The 18,436-nt window shown below is 51.5% G+C and overlaps 8 protein-coding genes across 8 annotated transcripts; 4 read left to right on the forward strand and 4 right to left on the reverse strand.

Annotated features, from left to right (window-relative positions):
• Positions 1-384: 384 nt before the first annotated feature.
• Positions 385-3,589, reverse strand: HO173_008367 (uncharacterized protein; the record flags this gene model as incomplete). The annotated part of the gene is made up of 6 exons (XM_037310267.1): positions 385-2,397; positions 2,446-2,601; positions 2,657-3,007; positions 3,055-3,386; positions 3,438-3,496; positions 3,558-3,589. 6 exons carry the CDS (start codon positions 3,587-3,589, stop codon positions 385-387), a joined length of 2,943 nt encoding a protein of 980 aa, XP_037162853.1.
• A 366-nt stretch (positions 3,590-3,955) lies between these two features.
• Positions 3,956-7,287, forward strand: HO173_008368 (uncharacterized protein; the record flags this gene model as incomplete). Its single annotated transcript, XM_037310268.1, has 2 exons — positions 3,956-4,066; positions 4,129-7,287. The coding sequence occupies 2 exons, from the start codon at positions 3,956-3,958 to the stop codon at positions 7,285-7,287; spliced, it is 3,270 nt and encodes a 1,089-aa protein (XP_037162854.1).
• A 377-nt stretch (positions 7,288-7,664) lies between these two features.
• Positions 7,665-8,414, reverse strand: HO173_008369 (uncharacterized protein; the record flags this gene model as incomplete). Its single annotated transcript, XM_037310269.1, has 3 exons — positions 7,665-7,819; positions 7,921-8,208; positions 8,369-8,414. 3 exons carry the CDS (start codon positions 8,412-8,414, stop codon positions 7,665-7,667), a joined length of 489 nt encoding a protein of 162 aa, XP_037162855.1.
• Positions 8,415-9,677: 1,263 nt separating this feature from the next.
• HO173_008370 (uncharacterized protein) lies at positions 9,678-11,132 on the reverse strand (the record flags this gene model as incomplete). The annotated part of the gene is made up of 4 exons (XM_037310270.1): positions 9,678-10,338; positions 10,398-10,539; positions 10,590-10,930; positions 10,990-11,132. 4 exons carry the CDS (start codon positions 11,130-11,132, stop codon positions 9,678-9,680), a joined length of 1,287 nt encoding a protein of 428 aa, XP_037162856.1.
• Positions 11,133-11,461: 329 nt separating this feature from the next.
• On the forward strand, positions 11,462-12,941 carry HO173_008371 (uncharacterized protein; the record flags this gene model as incomplete). The annotated part of the gene is made up of 4 exons (XM_037310271.1): positions 11,462-11,780; positions 11,838-12,025; positions 12,078-12,233; positions 12,300-12,941. 4 exons carry the CDS (start codon positions 11,462-11,464, stop codon positions 12,939-12,941), a joined length of 1,305 nt encoding a protein of 434 aa, XP_037162857.1.
• A 565-nt stretch (positions 12,942-13,506) lies between these two features.
• Positions 13,507-14,241, reverse strand: HO173_008372 (uncharacterized protein; the record flags this gene model as incomplete). Its single annotated transcript, XM_037310272.1, has 4 exons — positions 13,507-13,578; positions 13,637-13,791; positions 13,868-14,066; positions 14,173-14,241. The coding sequence occupies 4 exons, from the start codon at positions 14,239-14,241 to the stop codon at positions 13,507-13,509; spliced, it is 495 nt and encodes a 164-aa protein (XP_037162858.1).
• Positions 14,242-14,677: 436 nt separating this feature from the next.
• HO173_008373 (uncharacterized protein) lies at positions 14,678-15,766 on the forward strand (the record flags this gene model as incomplete). The annotated part of the gene is made up of 2 exons (XM_037310273.1): positions 14,678-15,349; positions 15,410-15,766. 2 exons carry the CDS (start codon positions 14,678-14,680, stop codon positions 15,764-15,766), a joined length of 1,029 nt encoding a protein of 342 aa, XP_037162859.1.
• A 1,357-nt stretch (positions 15,767-17,123) lies between these two features.
• On the forward strand, positions 17,124-17,880 carry HO173_008374 (uncharacterized protein; the record flags this gene model as incomplete). Its single annotated transcript, XM_037310274.1, has 2 exons — positions 17,124-17,417; positions 17,473-17,880. The coding sequence occupies 2 exons, from the start codon at positions 17,124-17,126 to the stop codon at positions 17,878-17,880; spliced, it is 702 nt and encodes a 233-aa protein (XP_037162860.1).
• Positions 17,881-18,436: the final 556 nt, after the last annotated feature.

The raw sequence follows: 18,436 nt of genomic DNA on the forward strand, positions 1-18,436 counted from the left end.
CGCGTCAAAGGCAACCGGCGCGCGAGCCCTACGTACGCCGAGAAGAGAGGGAAGCCAGCAGATACGAGCTCGGCCGAGCACTTGGATACCCTGCGTACATAGACAACGCACATCGATGCTGAATATCGCAGAAGCCTGTTTCATGACCGTCATGCGTGCTGGGTCTCGTAGTCCGCCTATCTTTTGTAATTTGAAAGGGAAACTTCTTGTATCTGTTTCTCAAGCCCTGCGAGACGATTTGCTCCCTGTCTGTGGATGTATATACTCTTACACTACGCCTGCATCAGCATGATTATGTTGACAACATCTCGAAATCCTCCGCGAACAATGTACATAGACTTCCAGTACGCCCATGCATACCATCCCCGATCACATCGTCCCCTCTCAAACCACAAACCCAATCTCGTCCCTCCTATCGTCCGTCAACCGGCCCCACTCCAACAACAGCCTGAACATATAAATCTCCATATCCACCTTCCTCAGCACCTTACCCGCCCACTCCCTCCCCGCCTCCGCAATCATCGCTCCAGCCTTCACGTTCCCCTCGGTCATCCCGCCCCCCGCGCCCGCGGCCCCACCCGCCGTCCCCGCGAAAAACGCCAGCGTGGACAAGAGCCCGTGCAAGCGCACGTCCACGGGGACGAAGTGCTTCCACGCCGTCAGTCGGCCGTCCCACCAGCTCCGGAAGATGGCGGCGCGGAAGGGCAGACTGCCGCTCTGGAGGAAGGGCAGGAAGCGGCCGGAGAAGCCGGCGCCGTCGACGTCCATGAGGTAGCGGTAGCGCCAGTGGTCTTGGAAGTCGGTCGGGGGCGCGAAGCCGAACTCGGCGTCTTGCGCCGCGCCGTCGTTGTCCCAGGCGCGGGCGATGCCGTCGACGATGGAGATGTCGAGGGAGAGGTTGAGCGCGGCGATGGGGTTTGAGTGGGCGAGGGTCTGGTATGTGTATTTGCCCTGGGCATTCGGGAGGAGGACGGGCAGGGTCGGAGAGCGGATGGTTGGGACGGCGGTGAGGTTGTTGGCGAGGTGGACGAGACGTTGCCGAGTCATACCTTTCCAGGTGCCGTGGCGGGAGACGCCTTCGGAGGTGGCGCCGCGCCAGAAGAGGGTGTTTTCTTTTTCGGGAAAAGGGGGGTCCGGATGTTCGTCCGACGCGCTGTAGTCGATTTTGTCTATGTAGTTCCATGGAGAGGGGTAGAGTATATCAGCGTAGCCGTGGACTTTGCTCTGGGAGAAGATGGGGAGAAGCCGATGGGAGGGCTTGAAGGCCGCGGGGCTGAGGTAGAAGCCGTGGAGATTGCGAAGGTCAGGTTGATGGCAGGGGGAGGCGGAGAGGGTCCAGTTGCTTAGAAAAACGCCATGGGAGTGAGGTGCGGCACACGATGTGCAGAGGTTTCTACTGTCCCAGGTTGTTGCTCGTTGAGCAGGAGAGGAGGGAGGGCAGGCTGCGGTGCTTGTGGAGAAAGCGTTGGTGCGGGAGCGATCTTCAAATGGCCGCGTAGAACCCAAGTCTTCTGGTATATGCCAGGTCGCAACTCGATCAGCGCTCCAACTGTGTTGTACCGTTTTGCGAAGGTGCTTGGGAGATCCGATAGCAAGGCCTCGAAGTTTTTGCATCTCTTTGTAAGGAACTGCCACCCTTGGCTCATCGTTGAGGTTGAACGTCACAACCATGTCGGGCAGGTAACTTGAGAAGTCCTTCACTAGGTTTATTACGCCATCGAGCATCCATCGGTGGGTGGGCAGAAAGTCGGGCCCTAGTCCAGCGTGTCCGTTTCGGATTATTATTTCAGAAACCTCGTTCCATGGATCAGAAATCACTTGCTGAGTGCGCAGCCTTATCTCAGCAGGCGAGATACCCCAGAATGGTAGCAGGTCTTCCATCATAGTATCGTAGTCGTCGATTACAACAGAGTTCCTCGCTGTTGCGTAACGATGCCATGCGTCAAACCCTGGAGGCGGATGGCGCTGATAGCGGCGCTGATATTCTTGGACGCACTCGGCGAGATTCATGCTGACAGAAGCCTGATTTGCCCAGTCGTTCGATTGTTTCTCGGCTTTACTTATTAGCCAGTCAATCGGATGAGCGACAAGTTCTTGAGTTTGGAGATCGTAAGACCAGCCAAGGAATAAAACTAGGAGGACTAATATGGAGGATATGGACAAAGGCATCCGCCGGCTTAGACGTTGTGAAGGTTGGCCTCGTCCGGTTCCAGGTACTGCTTCGGCATGTACATATAGCACAGCACCAAGGAGAAATAGACCAAGAAATGCGATCAATGGCATCATTCCGGTAGGAGGCAATACATTCCGGTTAGTCGAAGCGAAGGCAAGTCCAGTACAATAAATACAGATGCACAATATGAACGTTGTAAGGTGCAACAAACCATGAGTCATCGACTATGCTCGGTCAGTACCTTCCGCATTCCACCATGATATTTCACATACAATATGAAGCGCGGCGACGACTGTTAGCGAAGACAAGGCTGCTTGCCAAGCTAGACTGCCAGTATACGAGAAATCGACGCCAAACAATTCTACCCAGTAGACTTGGTTGATACCGAGTGCGAAGATACCGCCGATGAGCAAGACCACGGAGGAAAGCTATGAGATTTTAGCACTAAGAACCGTTCGGATCATACAACGATGTCGAAATTACCAAAAAGATGGAACCCACGACCACCGAGGGATTTTCGCTCGTCGGGGATGCGTCCACTTTTGCTGTACTTGCGACCCCCGAGATAGCGACTAAAACATAGCAATCGAGGAGGATTGACAGAACCTGCATGGCAGGAATGCCAGTGTTCGCGCTGGAAGAGAGCGGACAGATGTAAGTGGATTTGGGAGCACCCATTACAGATGCCCTGACAGTGTACGCAGCTGTCAAGAAAGCAGCTGGCCAGAGCTTTCGAAGAGTTCTTCCATTCGCGCGGGATGCATGGTCGAATTCTGGCCGCCTGCGCTGAATGTACCAATAGTCGTAAATAGCAAGAAGCAAAGGTAGATAACCCTGGGAGAAATCAGCATGCATTGGGTTCAAAATGACGGATGTCTTACCTCAACAGAGTTCATTGAACATTGTGCATTATCGAAGATCAAACCAGAAAGTAGGACCCGTAAAGAAATAGCAATGGCCGTGGAGATAACGACTATTCTCCTTGAGCGAGGCTGAGTGGCGCTGAACTGCCCAGAACGAGATTCGTTGGAGTCTTTACGTGAGTCTTTACGTCCATTGGAAACAGGGCTCTCTTGCAAAGGCAAGTCGAATGTTTTTGTACCAGAAGCAGAAGAAGAAGAAAATGATATGAAATAGGCTATCTGGTTGCGCAACAAGAAGAAGCTGACTCCCAGTATGGACAGAAGGACGATAGAAGATTGAACAGGCCGTGCTGGCTTTGATCAGCTTGTGAGAAGCAGCCGTTTCGACCACATTTTCCTACCTAATAAAGATGATTGCTCATATGTTACAGATGTAATGATGGTGCTAAGCAAAACGGCGCTGAAACATGGATTAGCTCTGTTGATATTCCCAAACCTGGCTTGAGTAGGGCGATACTAACCCATGGGAGAGCGCACTAGCCTTGCTCAGCATCGAGCCGGCTCTAAAAGATGTCTCAACAGCGACAACCCTTGCATGAAAATGAAGAATGTAAGGAGGGGCCCAGACTTTGATAATGCCAAGATGCCAAGCCAAGATGCCAAGGTGGCTGTTGCGGGAGCCATGCGGCTGGAAAAGCTTAGCATAACGGGTAAACTTACAAATCCCTGATCCCTGAAGATATCAAAAAGTTTTACCGGATTTCTTCCGAAGCCATTTTCGTGCCCACATCAAAATGAAGCGACTTATGTTCCTGGAATACGGATCAGATGATTAATGGTTGAACGTGATTGATACTCTGCACGTATCTGTGCCCCTGAGCTTCGCTTACTGGGGAGTTGCAGCCCAAATCCGGCAAGGATGCCTCGAAAAGCGGTGTATGCCCATCTCCATGCTGTTGAAGGCGAGAATTCGAAGCTGACGATTCAAAGTGACTCGCGCATCCCCGCTTTGATTCGTAATGCGGTACAGGTACGTCTGCTTATGTGACCACCAAAGTATAGTCAGCTCAAACTGACTGAACTTGCGCTTAGGAGAAAAAACGAAGCTTTTTCGTCGTCGTGGGAGACCGAGCGAAAGATGTCATCGTCCACCTACACTACATCCTCTCGAGTGTCGACATCAAGCAAAACAAGTCCGTTCTATGGGCGTACAAGAAAGACCTTTTGGGATTTACAAGCCATCGAAAGAAGCGAGAGAACAAGATCAAGAAAGAGATCAAGCGAGGCATTCGGGAAGCGAACACCGAGGACCCATTCGAACTCTTCCTTACGCTGCACAACATAAGATATGTCTACTACAAAGAGACAGAAAAGATATTGGGGAACACTTTCGGCATGTGTATACTACAGGACTTCGAAGCTATTACGCCCAACCTACTTGCGCGGACAATTGAGACCGTGGAAGGGGGCGGCATGGTTCTCTTGCTCCTGAAGGGAATGACCAGTCTTAAACAGCTTTATACCTTGTCAATGGATATTCACTCTAGATACCGGACCGAGGCACATGACGATGTGGTTGCCCGCTTTAACGAACGCTTCGTGCTCTCGTTGGGCAGTTGCGATTCTTGCTTGTTCGTAGACGATGAGCTCAATGTCCTGCCTATATCTGGAGGTAAGAACGTCAAACCATTGCCTCCGCCAAATCCAGAAGACGAAGGCAACACAAAAGCCAGGAGAGAACTCGACAGTATTAAAGAGAGCTTAGTGGATACCCAGCCTGTCGGCTCTTTGGTCAAGATAGCGAAAACGGTAGACCAAGCAAAAGCGCTTCTAACATTTGTGGATGCGATTGCTGAAAAGGCTCTGAGAAGTACTGTCACTTTGACAGCAGCGAGAGGACGAGGAAAGTCCGCCGCTCTTGGGGTAGCAATCGCAGCAGCTATAGCACATGGATATAGCAATATCTTCATAACGTCTCCTAGTCCTGAGAACCTTAAAACATTGTTTGAATTCGTCTTCAAGGGTTTTGACGCCCTCAACTATCTGGATCATGTTGACTATACTATCATCCAGTCGACTAATCCAGACTTCAACAAAGCCATTGTACGAGTGAATGTCCACCGACAACACAGACAGACCATACAGTACATCCAACCTCAAGACGCGTATACTCTGGGCCAAGCAGAGTTGGTTGTGATTGACGAGGCCGCAGCCATACCTCTTCCTCTGGTCAGGAAGCTGTTGGGTCCATATCTCGTCTTCATGGCCTCAACCATCAACGGCTACGAAGGCACAGGCAGATCACTGTCTCTCAAACTAATACAGCAACTACGAGATCAGTCTCGAGGAAGCTCCAAGCTGAACAGTGCAGAAGATGCAGAGATAGCTGATCGATCGACTGGCAAAGCTGCAGCCAACGGCGACAATGCTTCCAGCAGGGGTCGATCATTACGAGAGATCACTCTTACAGAACCCATACGATATTCCCAGGGAGACTCAATTGAAAAGTGGTTGAACAAAGTCCTCTGTCTCGATGCTACCCTTCCAAACTCGAACCTCAATACCCAAGGGTGTCCTCATCCCTCCAAGTGCGAATTGTTACACGTCAATCGAGACACCCTGTTCTCTTTTCACCCTGTCTCCGAGAAATTCCTCCAGCAGATGATAGCATTGTACGTTGCAAGCCACTACAAGAACTCTCCAAACGACCTTCAGTTGATGAGCGATGCTCCGGCCCATCAGTTATTTGTCCTCGTTCCTCCAGTGGATGACGATAGCTCGAGGTTACCGGAGCCACTGTGCGTAATACAAGTGGCCTTAGAAGGCCAGATCAGCAAGCAAAGCGTCTTAAGCAGCTTGAGTCGCGGTCAAAGAGCAGGTGGCGACTTAATACCATGGCTGGTCAGCCAACAATTCCAGGACGAGGAATTTGCTGGACTATCTGGAGCTCGGATAGTCCGAATCGCCACCAACCCAGAGTACACTAACATGGGCTACGGCAGCCGCGCCCTCACCCTCCTCACAGATTTCTACGAAGGCAAATTTGCCAATCTCTCTGAAGCCGAACGCACCGAAGCAGAATCCATCGTCCGCGTTACGGACGCTGAACTCGAATCTTCAACTCTTCAATCTGATAATGTCAAAGTCCGCGACATAAACAACATGCCAGCTCTCTTCTCTCGCCTTTCTGAACGCCGTCCTCAGGCTCTGGACTACCTAGGCGTCTCCTTCGGCCTCACACCACCCCTCCACAAGTTCTGGAAACGCGCCTCCTTCGCCCCAGTCTACTTACGCCAAACAGCCAACGAGCTCACAGGCGAGCACTCCTGCGTTATGATACGCACACTCTCCAACAATAGCGGCAACACCGACAACGCCTGGCTTGGAGCCTACGCTCGAGACTTCCACAAACGCTTCCTTTCTCTTCTCTCTTTCCAATTCCGTGCGTTCCCTTCTATACTCGCGCTCTCGATCATCGAGTCTGCCAACGGAGGCGCAAAGCTTGACGCCTCATACACCATCCAACCTCTCACCAAATCCGAGCTTGACGATTCTTTCTCACCATTCGACCTCAAGCGTCTAGACAGCTACGCAAATAATATGCTCGACTACCACGTCATCCTCGACATGATACCGCCCATCGCGCACTTTCACTTTACAAACAGGTTGAAGTCTGCCGTCAGTCTGACAGGCGTACAATCAAGCATCCTGCTTGCGATTGGCCTGCAAAGGAAGGTACTAGAGGATGTGGAGAAGGAGCTCGGGTTGCCATCTAGTCAACTACTGGCCATGTTCGTGAAGATCGTTCGTAAAGTATCATCTCACTTCCGCCGACTCCTCGAAGGTGCAGTCGTAGAAACGATGCCTCAATCTGCTCCTGCCGCCGAAGACGACGGCGTCGACGGTAAAAAAGTGGAAAGCTTCGCACCTCTCAAGTCGAACCTAGACGACGAACTTCGCGAAGGAGGCGAAGACGTCGATAAAGAGCTCAAAGAGAAACAACGAGCGCTCATCGACGCCCTGCCACTCGACAAATATGAGATTGAGACTGGCGGCGCCGGCTGGGAAGAAGCAGAAAAGCAAGTCAAGCGCGCTCAGGCTAGAGGCGGGGCGAAGGAGGTGACTGTGAGTGTGAAGTCGGATAGGAAGGATAAGAAGAGGAAGGGGGAGACGGCAGAGGATGTGTATAGGGAGGAAATTGGGGATAAGGAGGCAAAGAGGTTGAAGAAGGGGATGAGGAAGGTTAAATAGTTTCAGTGGCTGACCTTCTCTGGGGAACCACGATCTTCAAACATGTACAAGAGAACCGCGAGATACTTTGCCACAGGTCCAATCAATACAAGGGTAACATCGCAAAAATGCACCCAGTGAAAATGAAACCGTTTTTAGAAACAAGCAGGTCAAAGTACAGAAAGAGACGTGATACAGCCAACATAACCGGAACCATCCCCATAAACAGTCACATCACGAACCACCATGAAATGCATTCACAAGCACTTTGTCTTTCAACAACTTCACAGCCTCAGCTGTGAGACATCTAACACACAAAACGACGACGATGTCCTCTCGCGCCCCATCACTCGCCCCATCCACCCCGCCAGCTCACAGCCCACCAACCCCCTCCCCCCTCAAGTCCACGCCCCCACCAACAAGCCCACGCAAAGGGCGGTCCCAGCCACCGCCAGGAAAAGAACCGTCACCTTATACACCAGCGCCCACTTGATCCTCCGAGCCACGACGCGGGCCCGCTGCCCTCCGTCCGCCATCTCGAGCTGCGCGCTGTCTAGCACGGCACGAACGAGGTCAGCAAGGGTCTCACAAGATAAGCGGAGGGAGGAAGTAAGGAAATCAAGGAATAAGTAAGTAGATAAGCGGCGGACATACCCTCCACAGCCACCTCACTCGCCCGTTCCACACGGACCAACGTCTCCATAACCGTCAGCGGACCCTGCGCCGCTCCGCCCCGCTCGAACGACGACGGCACGCTCGGGCCTTCTTCTCCGCCGCCGTCGTCGTTGTCGTTGTCGAGGATCTCGGCGCCGCCGAAGAAGAGGACGTCTTCTTCGCGGTCGCTGACGGCGCGGAGGTCGGGGTGCTGCTCCAGGTCCGGGGTGTTGGCGCGGGTGGGGCCGGCGGAGGAGGAGGAGGAGGAGCGGACGGGGGAGGCGTCGCCTGGGGGGTGAGGTTTGGCGGCGTTAGTTGAGGCTTTGAGGCGGACGTGACGTGAGCGCGCGTGGTGAGACGGGCAAAGTTGGGGGAGGGGTGAGGAGGTTTGTCCTGGCTTGTAGGACGCGTCTTGTGGTAGGGAGTAGAATGAGGTAGGGGTACGTACAGGTGGGGAGCTCAGCTGCGGACGCGAAGGGAGATTCGGCCGGCATGATGCCTGGCTTCTAGATCTTCCGGTTTGGTGAGTTGTTGTGGCGGTGACGGAGACCCTGCTGGTTACTCACGCGTAAGCATCGTATCATATATATATATGATATATAGTTGCGGTGTTCGCTGTGGATGTGGATGTGGGTGGTGAGGTTTGTGACAGGCCTCGCTCAAAACAGCATGAGGAGGATGACAGAAAGCCGAGCATTGCTCGGCGCAGATCACTCGGAGGACTAGAGGGACACTTACAAGTTGCTGTTTCGAGCGATAGCTATCAGAATTTGATGATTTGAGCACCGGGTCGAACGTGTAGTTGAGGACGCAAAGGTAGAAAGGGGTGACGGTGAGGTTTTGGGAAGTCCGTTCGTGTGAACATTTGTTTATGCTACCCGCTTTTAGCGCCCTTTGAGGCTGGCTCTTGTCTAGAAGCTTCCGAGCATTCAGCAAGCATGAGAGGGCTCTGTTCAAGCATCCGGAGACCTATGATTGAGTCTGGATCCAGGGCACGCAAGTGGCCAGGCACAGCAGCACGGTCGAAGGATCACAAGGGCTGTAAATCTCTGGCTCTTCACCTCGCCTGCTGTCATTGCCTTGCCAGTCAACTGAATCTAGGCTGTGCAATGAACGATGGACCATCAAAGTCACCCAAAGCAATATTTTCATAGATCTCTAGCTTTGGGCATAAGGCATTGGGCAAAATATGCAAAAGAGCAGGCAAGGCACGGATGTCATAAAGCATTTGCGAGCAGTACTGGGTCAGCAAGACCACTCAAGCTGTAGCCGCATGGTTTTCTGGCGCAGGGCTCGAATCAATGGAGGGACACCCACCAGAGCAAGCAGGGCATGCATATCATCAACAACATGCAAGCAGGACTGGCCCGAACAATGAAGCCTGCTGTGAGTAACGGCTCTATTTTGCTGTGCGAATGCCTTGTGACTTTTTCGAATGCGTGCATAGATCAATATTCCAAGTAGCATATGCCAACGTAGAGTGCAAATCTGGCACCCCAAGTAGAACATTTGGCTCCAATTCGCGGAAGGAGATGAAAGAGCTTACTTCCAAAGCATTCTATCCATTCCAACACTGGTCGTAGACACATGACTGTTTGGATGTCTCTCCTAAACCGAAATCGCTCAAAGACCCCTATCTCTGTCTGATGTTGCGATGCCCTAAGCATCTAAGCCCTTGTCGCCTGCGCTATGCATGGCATGCCCATTTCGAAGCGTAAAATCGCAGAAGAATTCGCTCAAACTCTCACATATCGACTTCAAGAGCTGCTCTTCTTCGGCTCAGGAAGTGGCCTTGGGCGTACCCGGTTGCGCAAGGAGTATTTGAGGCCTGCCCTCACTGTCTTATACCTTGCCTCTTGAGGATGATAGTCAGCCACAACTTCGAAAACACAGGAGCCTTTCGGTCCTTTCAGCTCAACATCCCCGCGAACGACGAAAGTCCCTCGTTCTCCAAATGCACCAGGAGGATGCCAATTCTTTGCTAGGGTCCGCTTGAACTCCATTATAGCAGGACCTATATCTGAATCTGGTTGTAGTAAAGATGGCAGCGATCCGTATATTTTGGAACCGTCCGAGGATGTTAACTTTGCCGAGCCCTTGGTGCTACCCACATCGGACTTAGGGTCAGACATCTTGTCCATTTGGGCACGATTTTGAGTCTCCTGTTTCGAGCTGTTCTCCCGAAGCTGATCAACTGTTACGGCCCCCACAGGTAATTGCGGGCTGGTATTTGATGATGTCGGGCCAATGTTGAGAAATTGTTTGAGCCTGGCTAGTTGCAAAGAGCAGTAGGTACTGTAACTTGCCCACAACGATTTTACGGCTGGTAAAGGCTTGAGCGCTGAATTTAGACGAGCTACTTGCAAAGCAGAGACTGGTCTAGTGGTCCATGCAATGTAGTCATCAGCGATCTCCAAGCTACTCGCGCGTCAGCTCGTAGTCCATCTCGATTTCCTCCAACGAGAGGTCTAGCATACCCTGATCGATCATACTCTGGTGCTGGGCCATCTGGGTAAACGATGTCCAGCCAGACCCTCCCCAATTTCATGGGTACCCCAATTTGTCTCTGTAAGACTTTGTGGCCAGCGAAACTAGAACAGACGGTGTCTGCCAATTCCCCTAACACAGCATTAGGTGTAAGTGTCGATAACGTGAGGAAGTGAACGTACTTCGAACCGCCGTTGGTCTTTCACGATCCCTTCCGAACTCCACAAAGCTCTGCCATTCCGGATCGCTAGCTTTATAGTGCGTATGCGGACGTTGGCGAACAAACCCTAATGGAACAAAGAATGCGTCTTCTGGCATAGTTTCAGGGACTTGGACGTCGTCTTCATCAACCTTGCCATCTTCTCGTGCGCCGTCCTTTGCTTTATCGCCATCTTCTGGTTGCATCTTGGAGGGGGCGCCAGCCTTGTCCACCGTCTCTTCTTCTTCGACATCCACATATCTCAATTGATAGTAGCTCACCGCTGAGACAATGGCGATCTGGTAGAAGAGCCTCTTCGAATGCCTTGAACTCTCATCAGCATCGCTACTGTAAAAGCGTCCCAGGGCTGCTTGTGGGCCTACCTTCGGAGGTTGCTCTTGAATCGCACTGGCTGTATCGTGGTGTCACCATTATGCCGCAGTAAAGAGTGTTGGGAGCGTGTAAGAGGGCGAGAGAAGCTGGATGGACGAGTGAGGACGGAGAGAGTCCGCAGGGATTTGGACATGAGTAAGAGAGTGGGCAAAGCTCGTTGCCGTGAAACAGCGTTGCTCCGATGCAGCGAGCACCTCAGTCTAAGATGGGAGTTACATAAATCTCACAACAGACATTAAGAAATGAGGGTGATGTATTGCACGATGTAACACTGTTGAGGCGGTCTACAGATATAATTGTTCACGCTTCTCCGAGGCTCTTACTCTCCTGCCTACCTACCATCCTACCATCTGATGTTTGGAAGGCTGAGAATTTAACGTATCCGAAGTTTACCCGAAAAGTCTATCACCACATCTTGCGGAAATGTTATACTGACTATATACTCTCGAGCCACGATCCAATATGAAAGCGCTTGCAGGCCTCTTTTGGGCCAGCGCTGCCTTTGAAGCATACACTGTCGCAGGAGGGGCCCTTGTATACACTTCTGAATCTTGGTCACACCAAGCGGTAGCGGAGCCGCCTTCCATATCTCCTCATACAGCACGACTACTACTCGCTCAGCGATTAGGATTGTCTCAGTATCACAGCCTCCAAAATGCCGACGAGTCGACTCTCGCTATCCTAAACACATACGGAGGGGAAAAACGACATATCTTTGCGCGTGAGGAAAAGTCCCAAGGCGCTGAGAAGCTCCTGCTTGTTGTGGAGGGCGTTGACGAAGGTAACCTCTGACCACCAGAGGTCGTTATTAAACATTTTAACTGATTTTCGTTATTAGATGTCTTCGGTCAATCAGTTGTTCCTGCCTTCAAGATAGACCCGCAACCTTCAAGTTTACAAAACCTGGAACTGGCTATTGATTTGCTTAATCAAGACCGGGAAAGCAAGCACAAGGGGCAGAACCCATGTTACTTTGAGGTTCCAGGACTCTCGTCCCTTCGAGGTGGACTCAGTAGCCTTCGCCTGGTAAGCCGACTTCGATGCAGGGCCGCAATATGGAGTTGACACTATGGCCCAGGAAAGTCGTGATTGCGAGGGTTGGTATAACAGTTTGAATCATGACGACAGTGGAGCATTGCGACAACCCACTTTGTCTGCGTTCAACGTTGGTCGCGAAACTTTTAATATTGGATCAGATGGACAGACGACCGTTCTCCACATATCGTCCCTTCAGGTGCGCTTCCCACAGACTCCCAACAGAAATTCGTCGATCAATCGTGACTAACAAAACAACCATCAGGGACTCACTCCTAAGGATGGTGACCGCTACCACTCAACACTCTCTGACGTCAGAACTTTCATCGGTGATCTGCTCCGCAATAGCGGATCAATCTCGTCCACGATAGTCCTCATGCCTTTTACCCCACAGAACTCCAAGCGCAGCGTCAATTCTCTCTACGGCTCTTATAATAAGCCCCCCTCCGCTCGCCAGCAACAACCCGAAGAACCACTCTCCTCCCCATCCACCGCCTCCTCTCCCTCCTCCCCCGAGGTTGTGCCTCTCCAGGCATCCACCTCCCCACTTCCTCACGGCATCCTCCCAATCTGCCACCCAACTCTTCAATCCTGCATCGCCACGACCAACAACTGCTCTGGCCATGGCACCGCTTACAAGAAGTCCGGCGGCGCTATCGATTGTTTTGCCTGCAAATGTTCCAAGACGGTACTCACAGATGACGAGGGAAGGGTGAAGACTGTGTACTGGGGTGGGCCCGCTTGCCAAAAGAAGGATATCAGTGTACCATTCTTCCTGTTGGCTGGACTCTCGATTGCTCTTGTTGGTGTGGTGACCTGGGGTATTGGGTTGATGGCCAGCATTGGCCAAGAGGAGCTACCAAGTGTGATAGGAGCTGGTGTGGCAGGACCTAGGGCACAGAAATAGAATTACATGGGTTTGTGGGACGAGAGGAATGTACAGCAGCTGTGTATGGGTTATTGGCGTTGGCAAGTGTATGTCAATTACCTACTTTTACTGTGATAAATTGTCTGGCCATTCTGTTGGGGCACCTGGTCTTCGCGGCCAACTACTATGGCTACCTAAGATGTGCTCCAATGGCATTGATGAATTTTCGATCGCTATCTTCTAATAGAGGCAAAGTGCAGTTGTCTCGCTGCTGTTCACTGTATTGGATGTAGGTGGGAGAACGACTTCGGGCGTTGGTAGTTGGGTTTCACATCCAGCCCCAACCAGCTCTCCCAAGTCTTCAAGATCAACCCATCAAACCCCTAGTGAGCAATCAATATTCAAGTGGATCTCATTGTTCTGTATCTATCCTCTCGTCAGTAGCCTTGTCGAGCCACCCCCAAGCCTTATCTAGCGTATAATACAGTTCCCCCGTATCGAATATCCTCCTTATAGAGCACGTAAATCCTCGCTGATGCCAAGTTGCTTAGAGATTGCCAAATGTGGCAGAGTGGAGTATCTTCGAACAGAAAAGCAAAGCGCATCAAGCAATCATCGGACTCTGCGAATCCACCACTGCTGGTGGCGGACTGACGGCCGGAGGGGGTGCTGGTACCTATTTCTCCTGTCAACACAAACACGTTGGGAAAAGTGGGAAGACAAAGTATCCGTACATCCAGCCGCGTGTTCTCCGCCATCATTCTTTGTATACCTATCCCCACGCCCTCAATCACGGCCAATAAAATCGCACATCCTATAGCAGAGTTCCTCGCTGCTTTGAACCCACCTCTTATAGCTAATGAGCCGCCTGTGAGGAATCCTGCGCCGACTAGGACACCATTAGCTTAGAGTCCACTGTTCACCCTGCTCCTCTTCCCTGCTCTCTACTGCAAGAGAACACTTACTAGCATTCCAAGGATCTTCCTTCTTCCGATATCCCTTCACCGCACAGTCGAACGTCGAGAATAAGCCTCCCCATACCCCAAAATTTCCCCCTAATACTGGCGCACGAGCTTTGATAGCTGTCAGAGCGCCGATTCGACGTTCGCCATACGGTGAATTTCTGTAGCCTTTGACACCGTGCCATACCGCACCTCCGATCCCCTGAATCAGAAACGTTTTCAGCTAGCTATCCGGAGAATGGTTGGAAGGGCAAAATAATAGATTTGGAGACAGGCGATGCTTTGGGGAAGGTGGGCTGTAGACTTACTCCCATACAGAATGCGCCACCAAAGTCGCTGAGAGCTACCCAGGGACAAGGATCCCGCGAGTGATCCATGGCTGCTGTACTAGAGCGCAGAGATGCTAAAAAGGTCGAGCCCCGAGGGCAGTAGCTTGGTCGTCAAAGAGGCTTGTGGCAATGGTGCAAGAAACGGGTCGACGGGTAGGAGAGAAGGACCGTGAGGAGTAATATCGAGCTCTGTGAAGGTCTCGATACCAAACTTCGATAACTTGTTGAGCTGGTTGTTGTTGGTTTTATTAATCCTACAATACGCCTTGGTCGAGGAGGTGTTGCTCCACAGGTTTTTGCCTCGCGAATTCCTGCCTGCTTGGCGGCCCGCCTGTACTTACACCTCAGTCCATTTCCTGCAAGGAGACACATTCGGTTGCATAGACGCGCGATCTTTCGATCGCCGCGATGGCGTCGAGAGTGTCTGTACAAAAGGACTGTACTTCGATGCAGAGTCGTCTACGAAAGTCGATGAATCGCTGTGATGCCTCCGTTGAGCCCTCTACAGCCTCTTCTCAATATCACGTCTCCGCGGTGGGGTAACAGACCACGACCAAGACATGCCTTCCAGATCCAAAAGTATCTGTTCCACAGCACTAAGAATGAAGATGAAATATTCCCATACATTCAGACAGAGCGGAGCTCGCAGGGTCCCAAGCGAAAAGAGTTGTTGAGGAGGTTGAGGTTTCCACGAGAGTACAAGTCTACTCCTGACAAGTTGTGGTGCGTTCTGAAGCATACTCCGCAGCTTCTTAAAACTGTCATTGCTGTTAGCGTCCAGTTTCGATCCTGGCAAAGAGAACGACTACCCCACGGCATGAGAGTAAAGAGTCGCATCGGGAACTTCTTCTACCATCTTCTCACACAGAGAGAAGGCATATGCAGAAGGATGCTTAATATGACGATTATGCCTTGGGGTTATGTATACATTGGGACGGGGGATTCTATGCGACCGACGTACAGCGGCAAGTTTGCTGTTTCATACACTGCCTATGCATACGTGGGTAGTCAAGATATCAGTCCAGGCGATGTGGTCTTCGCTCTAGGTTGGAAATGGAATGTTGACATTGGGTGTGTGATCAAAAGAGTAGCAGGCCTTGAAGGTGATCGGATATGGGTTGATCCAGGACGCAACAGGGCAAAGTTTATCATCCAGGTATCATTCCTGCTCCTTCGTCGCCCTCGAACGAGAGTAATTCGCTGATAGCTAATTTAGGTAGAGCGTGGACAATGCTTTCTTCTCGGGGATAACCCCTCTCAGTCTTCGGACTCACGTGGGTACGGTGCAGTCCCTGTTGAAGCCATCTGGGCCAAGGACAAATGGCAATGGGGCCCAGACGGATTCTCGTGGATTGATCATAGTTGGCATCCATGGTTGAAGAACAGAAGTATAGTACACCTGAAACCCGGGCAGAACCGTCCACCACACCAGACAGAGCCTGATGAGCCGCCCTCGACCAGGAAACCAGCGAAGAAACGAACCGTAATCCTCAACCCCAAAGTAAAGCCTCCGCCTCCGCTTCCGCTGTCGCCTCTAAAGAAACAGCGAAAGGATCCGAGGAAGAAAAGCTAAAAAGGCAGAATTCTGCCGGCAGTATCTCGCAGTGGCCCGAATTCGTGCGTGCAAGCATTTGAGAAGCAGGGCCACTTCTTACGGGCAGACAAGCAATCCGCCCTACGGGATATTCTTCGTTTTAGTTGTTGCAGGATATAGGACATACACCAAAGGCAGTAAATGGCCCTAACATCTTTAATACTTTACACAAAGGGTCAAAGCTAGCCGAATGAATCAGCCATTTGTACCAGCATAGGCGGCAGGCGAAGAATGTTGCCTCGACTTTTCAATCTTCGATCAACGTATCGGGTCTTTACATCAAGCTAAGCCTTATTTAGCTTACCTTATTTTATCCAAACATCCCTTGATTACCTCAAGGTAGGTACCTACCTTACCTCGTATTCCATCTCCCTCCTAAAGTACCTCGAGTATACCGCCCTGGTGCAACGTCTCGGCCAAGATTGCTCCGTAAAGCCGAAGATTGGGCGACACCTTTATGACGAATAGAAGTCTACCTTCCACTAAGTGTATCATCCCTCTATTACCCAATACTTTAATTCTTCCTCCTGCAACACCCTGGGCGGCAATGGCACTTGAAGCACCAATGACAGGGGAAGATTGCGCAAATGATCCAACCCACCTCCTGCCTGGCTACAAGGCGGTCAATCTCTACTCCTTCCTCTCTCTTCCCGCCGAGCTGCGGATGCAAATCTGCAGATATGTGCTCATTACACCATTTGCCCTTCGCCTCAAGGGACACTTACGGGCAGCGCTAGGAAGCGATCGGAAGAATCTGGACAAATGGCGAATATGCCGGATTTCAAGCCTGCTGCCTTGCTGCAGACCTGTCGGACCGTGTACAAAGAGGCGTTTACGATTTTCCACAAGAGCAATGTTTTCTATTTCGAGATGGCGGACAACTGGTCGCCCCCTGGGATGAGTGGAGCATCCAGCCGTTGCCCTTTTGGTTTCAGGTCACACTTACGCCTGAGCAATACTCCCATGTTACATATTCAATGCCCGTGGACGATTTCGTTGGTGACGTGGATATGGGAACCAACCCTACCGAAGATGGTGGGCCGCGGTAGTTTCATGTAGCACAATGGCGCAAGCCTGAAAGACTGCCTTGCACAGCGGTCGCCTCGACAGAATCTGTCCTGAGCCGGCCGGGCAGTCAAGTCGCAGGTATAAATTAGGGTACCTAGCTCTCCATTTCGTCCAACAGAACACTTCAGCTCCCTCTCAAGAAGACAGAATTAAGAGTCTTTTGTCCAAGAGATCTGGTCTTAGGCCCCACATCCAAGCTCCAGCCTTCACTGATCTCACCCTTTCTGTTGGGGACCTTCAAGCACGACCACTTTTTCCTTCGAAAACAATGGTGTTCACCCAGGCTTGGACAGACCGTGGCTTCAGCCGAAACGATATCTTGAAACTTCTCAGAGCGGAGTGTGGCTGCGATCATTCAGACTGCCAGCTTATACAAATGCTTGACAATATCAACCTCAACCAGGACCGTCCTGTCCTTCCATCTGGTGTACAGAGACAGGGACAGAAGTGGGATCTGGACGCCGTTGATACGGTGATTGATGACCTCCGGCGTCAGCTGCCCACTGGTCGTGCCGATCAATTGATGAGCGTAAAAACACCCGACGAAATCACGGTGTTGCCAGTATGCACTCATATATTCTTGTTCCTTTTTGCCCGGTGCTGACCGCTTTTGGCAGGACGAGCACGGTCTCACTCAGATACGACAGAACCTGGAAAATCCTGCGCCGAGGACGGCCTTCGATCCCGCCAGAGGGCAGTATCGAGTTATGTATCCCTCAAACCCGGCAGATGTCCCTGCTATCGCCACAAAATATGCTCCCAATGCCATGCCAGCAATCCCTACGGCTCTTGCCCCAACGAACCCGACGATCCCTGCACCTAATCCATTCGTCCCAGGCCAATTCGGTAGACCACCAATCAATGCACCAAATCCTGCCTTGTTCTGTACGGACTTTGGCGGAGCTCAAGGGACATACTACGGCCAAAATCCACCGTCCAGTGGGCCTAGGAATGGTGGAAACGGCATCGGGGGAGGTGGTAGGAGCAGCGTTGACGGGAATGGCCAACGCCCGTACTGGTGGTAAATGATTTGGGAGGATATTGACCCACCGTCTTCTGGCGTTCACAGCTTCAAAGGGGTCCGGAATGGCAGAGTGTCCGGGTGATAAGCCAGTCGTCTTTCGGTATCTTACATCTGATCAGGTTTTGTAATGGCATAGACATCTGGTAGGCTGTAGCAAGCCCATGTGTCTTCGATAATCCAACCTTGATCTGATTGTGATTTGGCATCGACTGCGCGCCACAAACCAAGGCTGCTCTGGCATTTGAAGTTTTCACAGGTTGCAGGGTTGCATAGACTCGAGTTGAACAGATTGCAAATGGCATAAGACCGGGATTTCTCGTGGATGGGAAGGCGTTATTGACGGCTTCCCATCCCTGGACACACTCATTTCGAAGGAAGATAATGGGCGGATGGAGGATTATGTTTCATTGTCTCGAGCTGAGAATCAGCCATCCATTGCTAATGTATCCCTATTACTGCCCTACTTTGACGATGTCTCCAAGCATGAATCCATACATCAACCTTTCACATGTCAAGATCTCGAGCTGTAGAAGCCAAAGTGTCGAACCAGTGTAAGC

The sequence above is a fragment of the Letharia columbiana genome, assembly GCF_014066305.1.
Source record: "Letharia columbiana isolate WasteWater2 chromosome Unknown Sc0000030_s1, whole genome shotgun sequence".
Classification (NCBI taxonomy): domain Eukaryota; kingdom Fungi; phylum Ascomycota; class Lecanoromycetes; order Lecanorales; family Parmeliaceae; genus Letharia; species Letharia columbiana.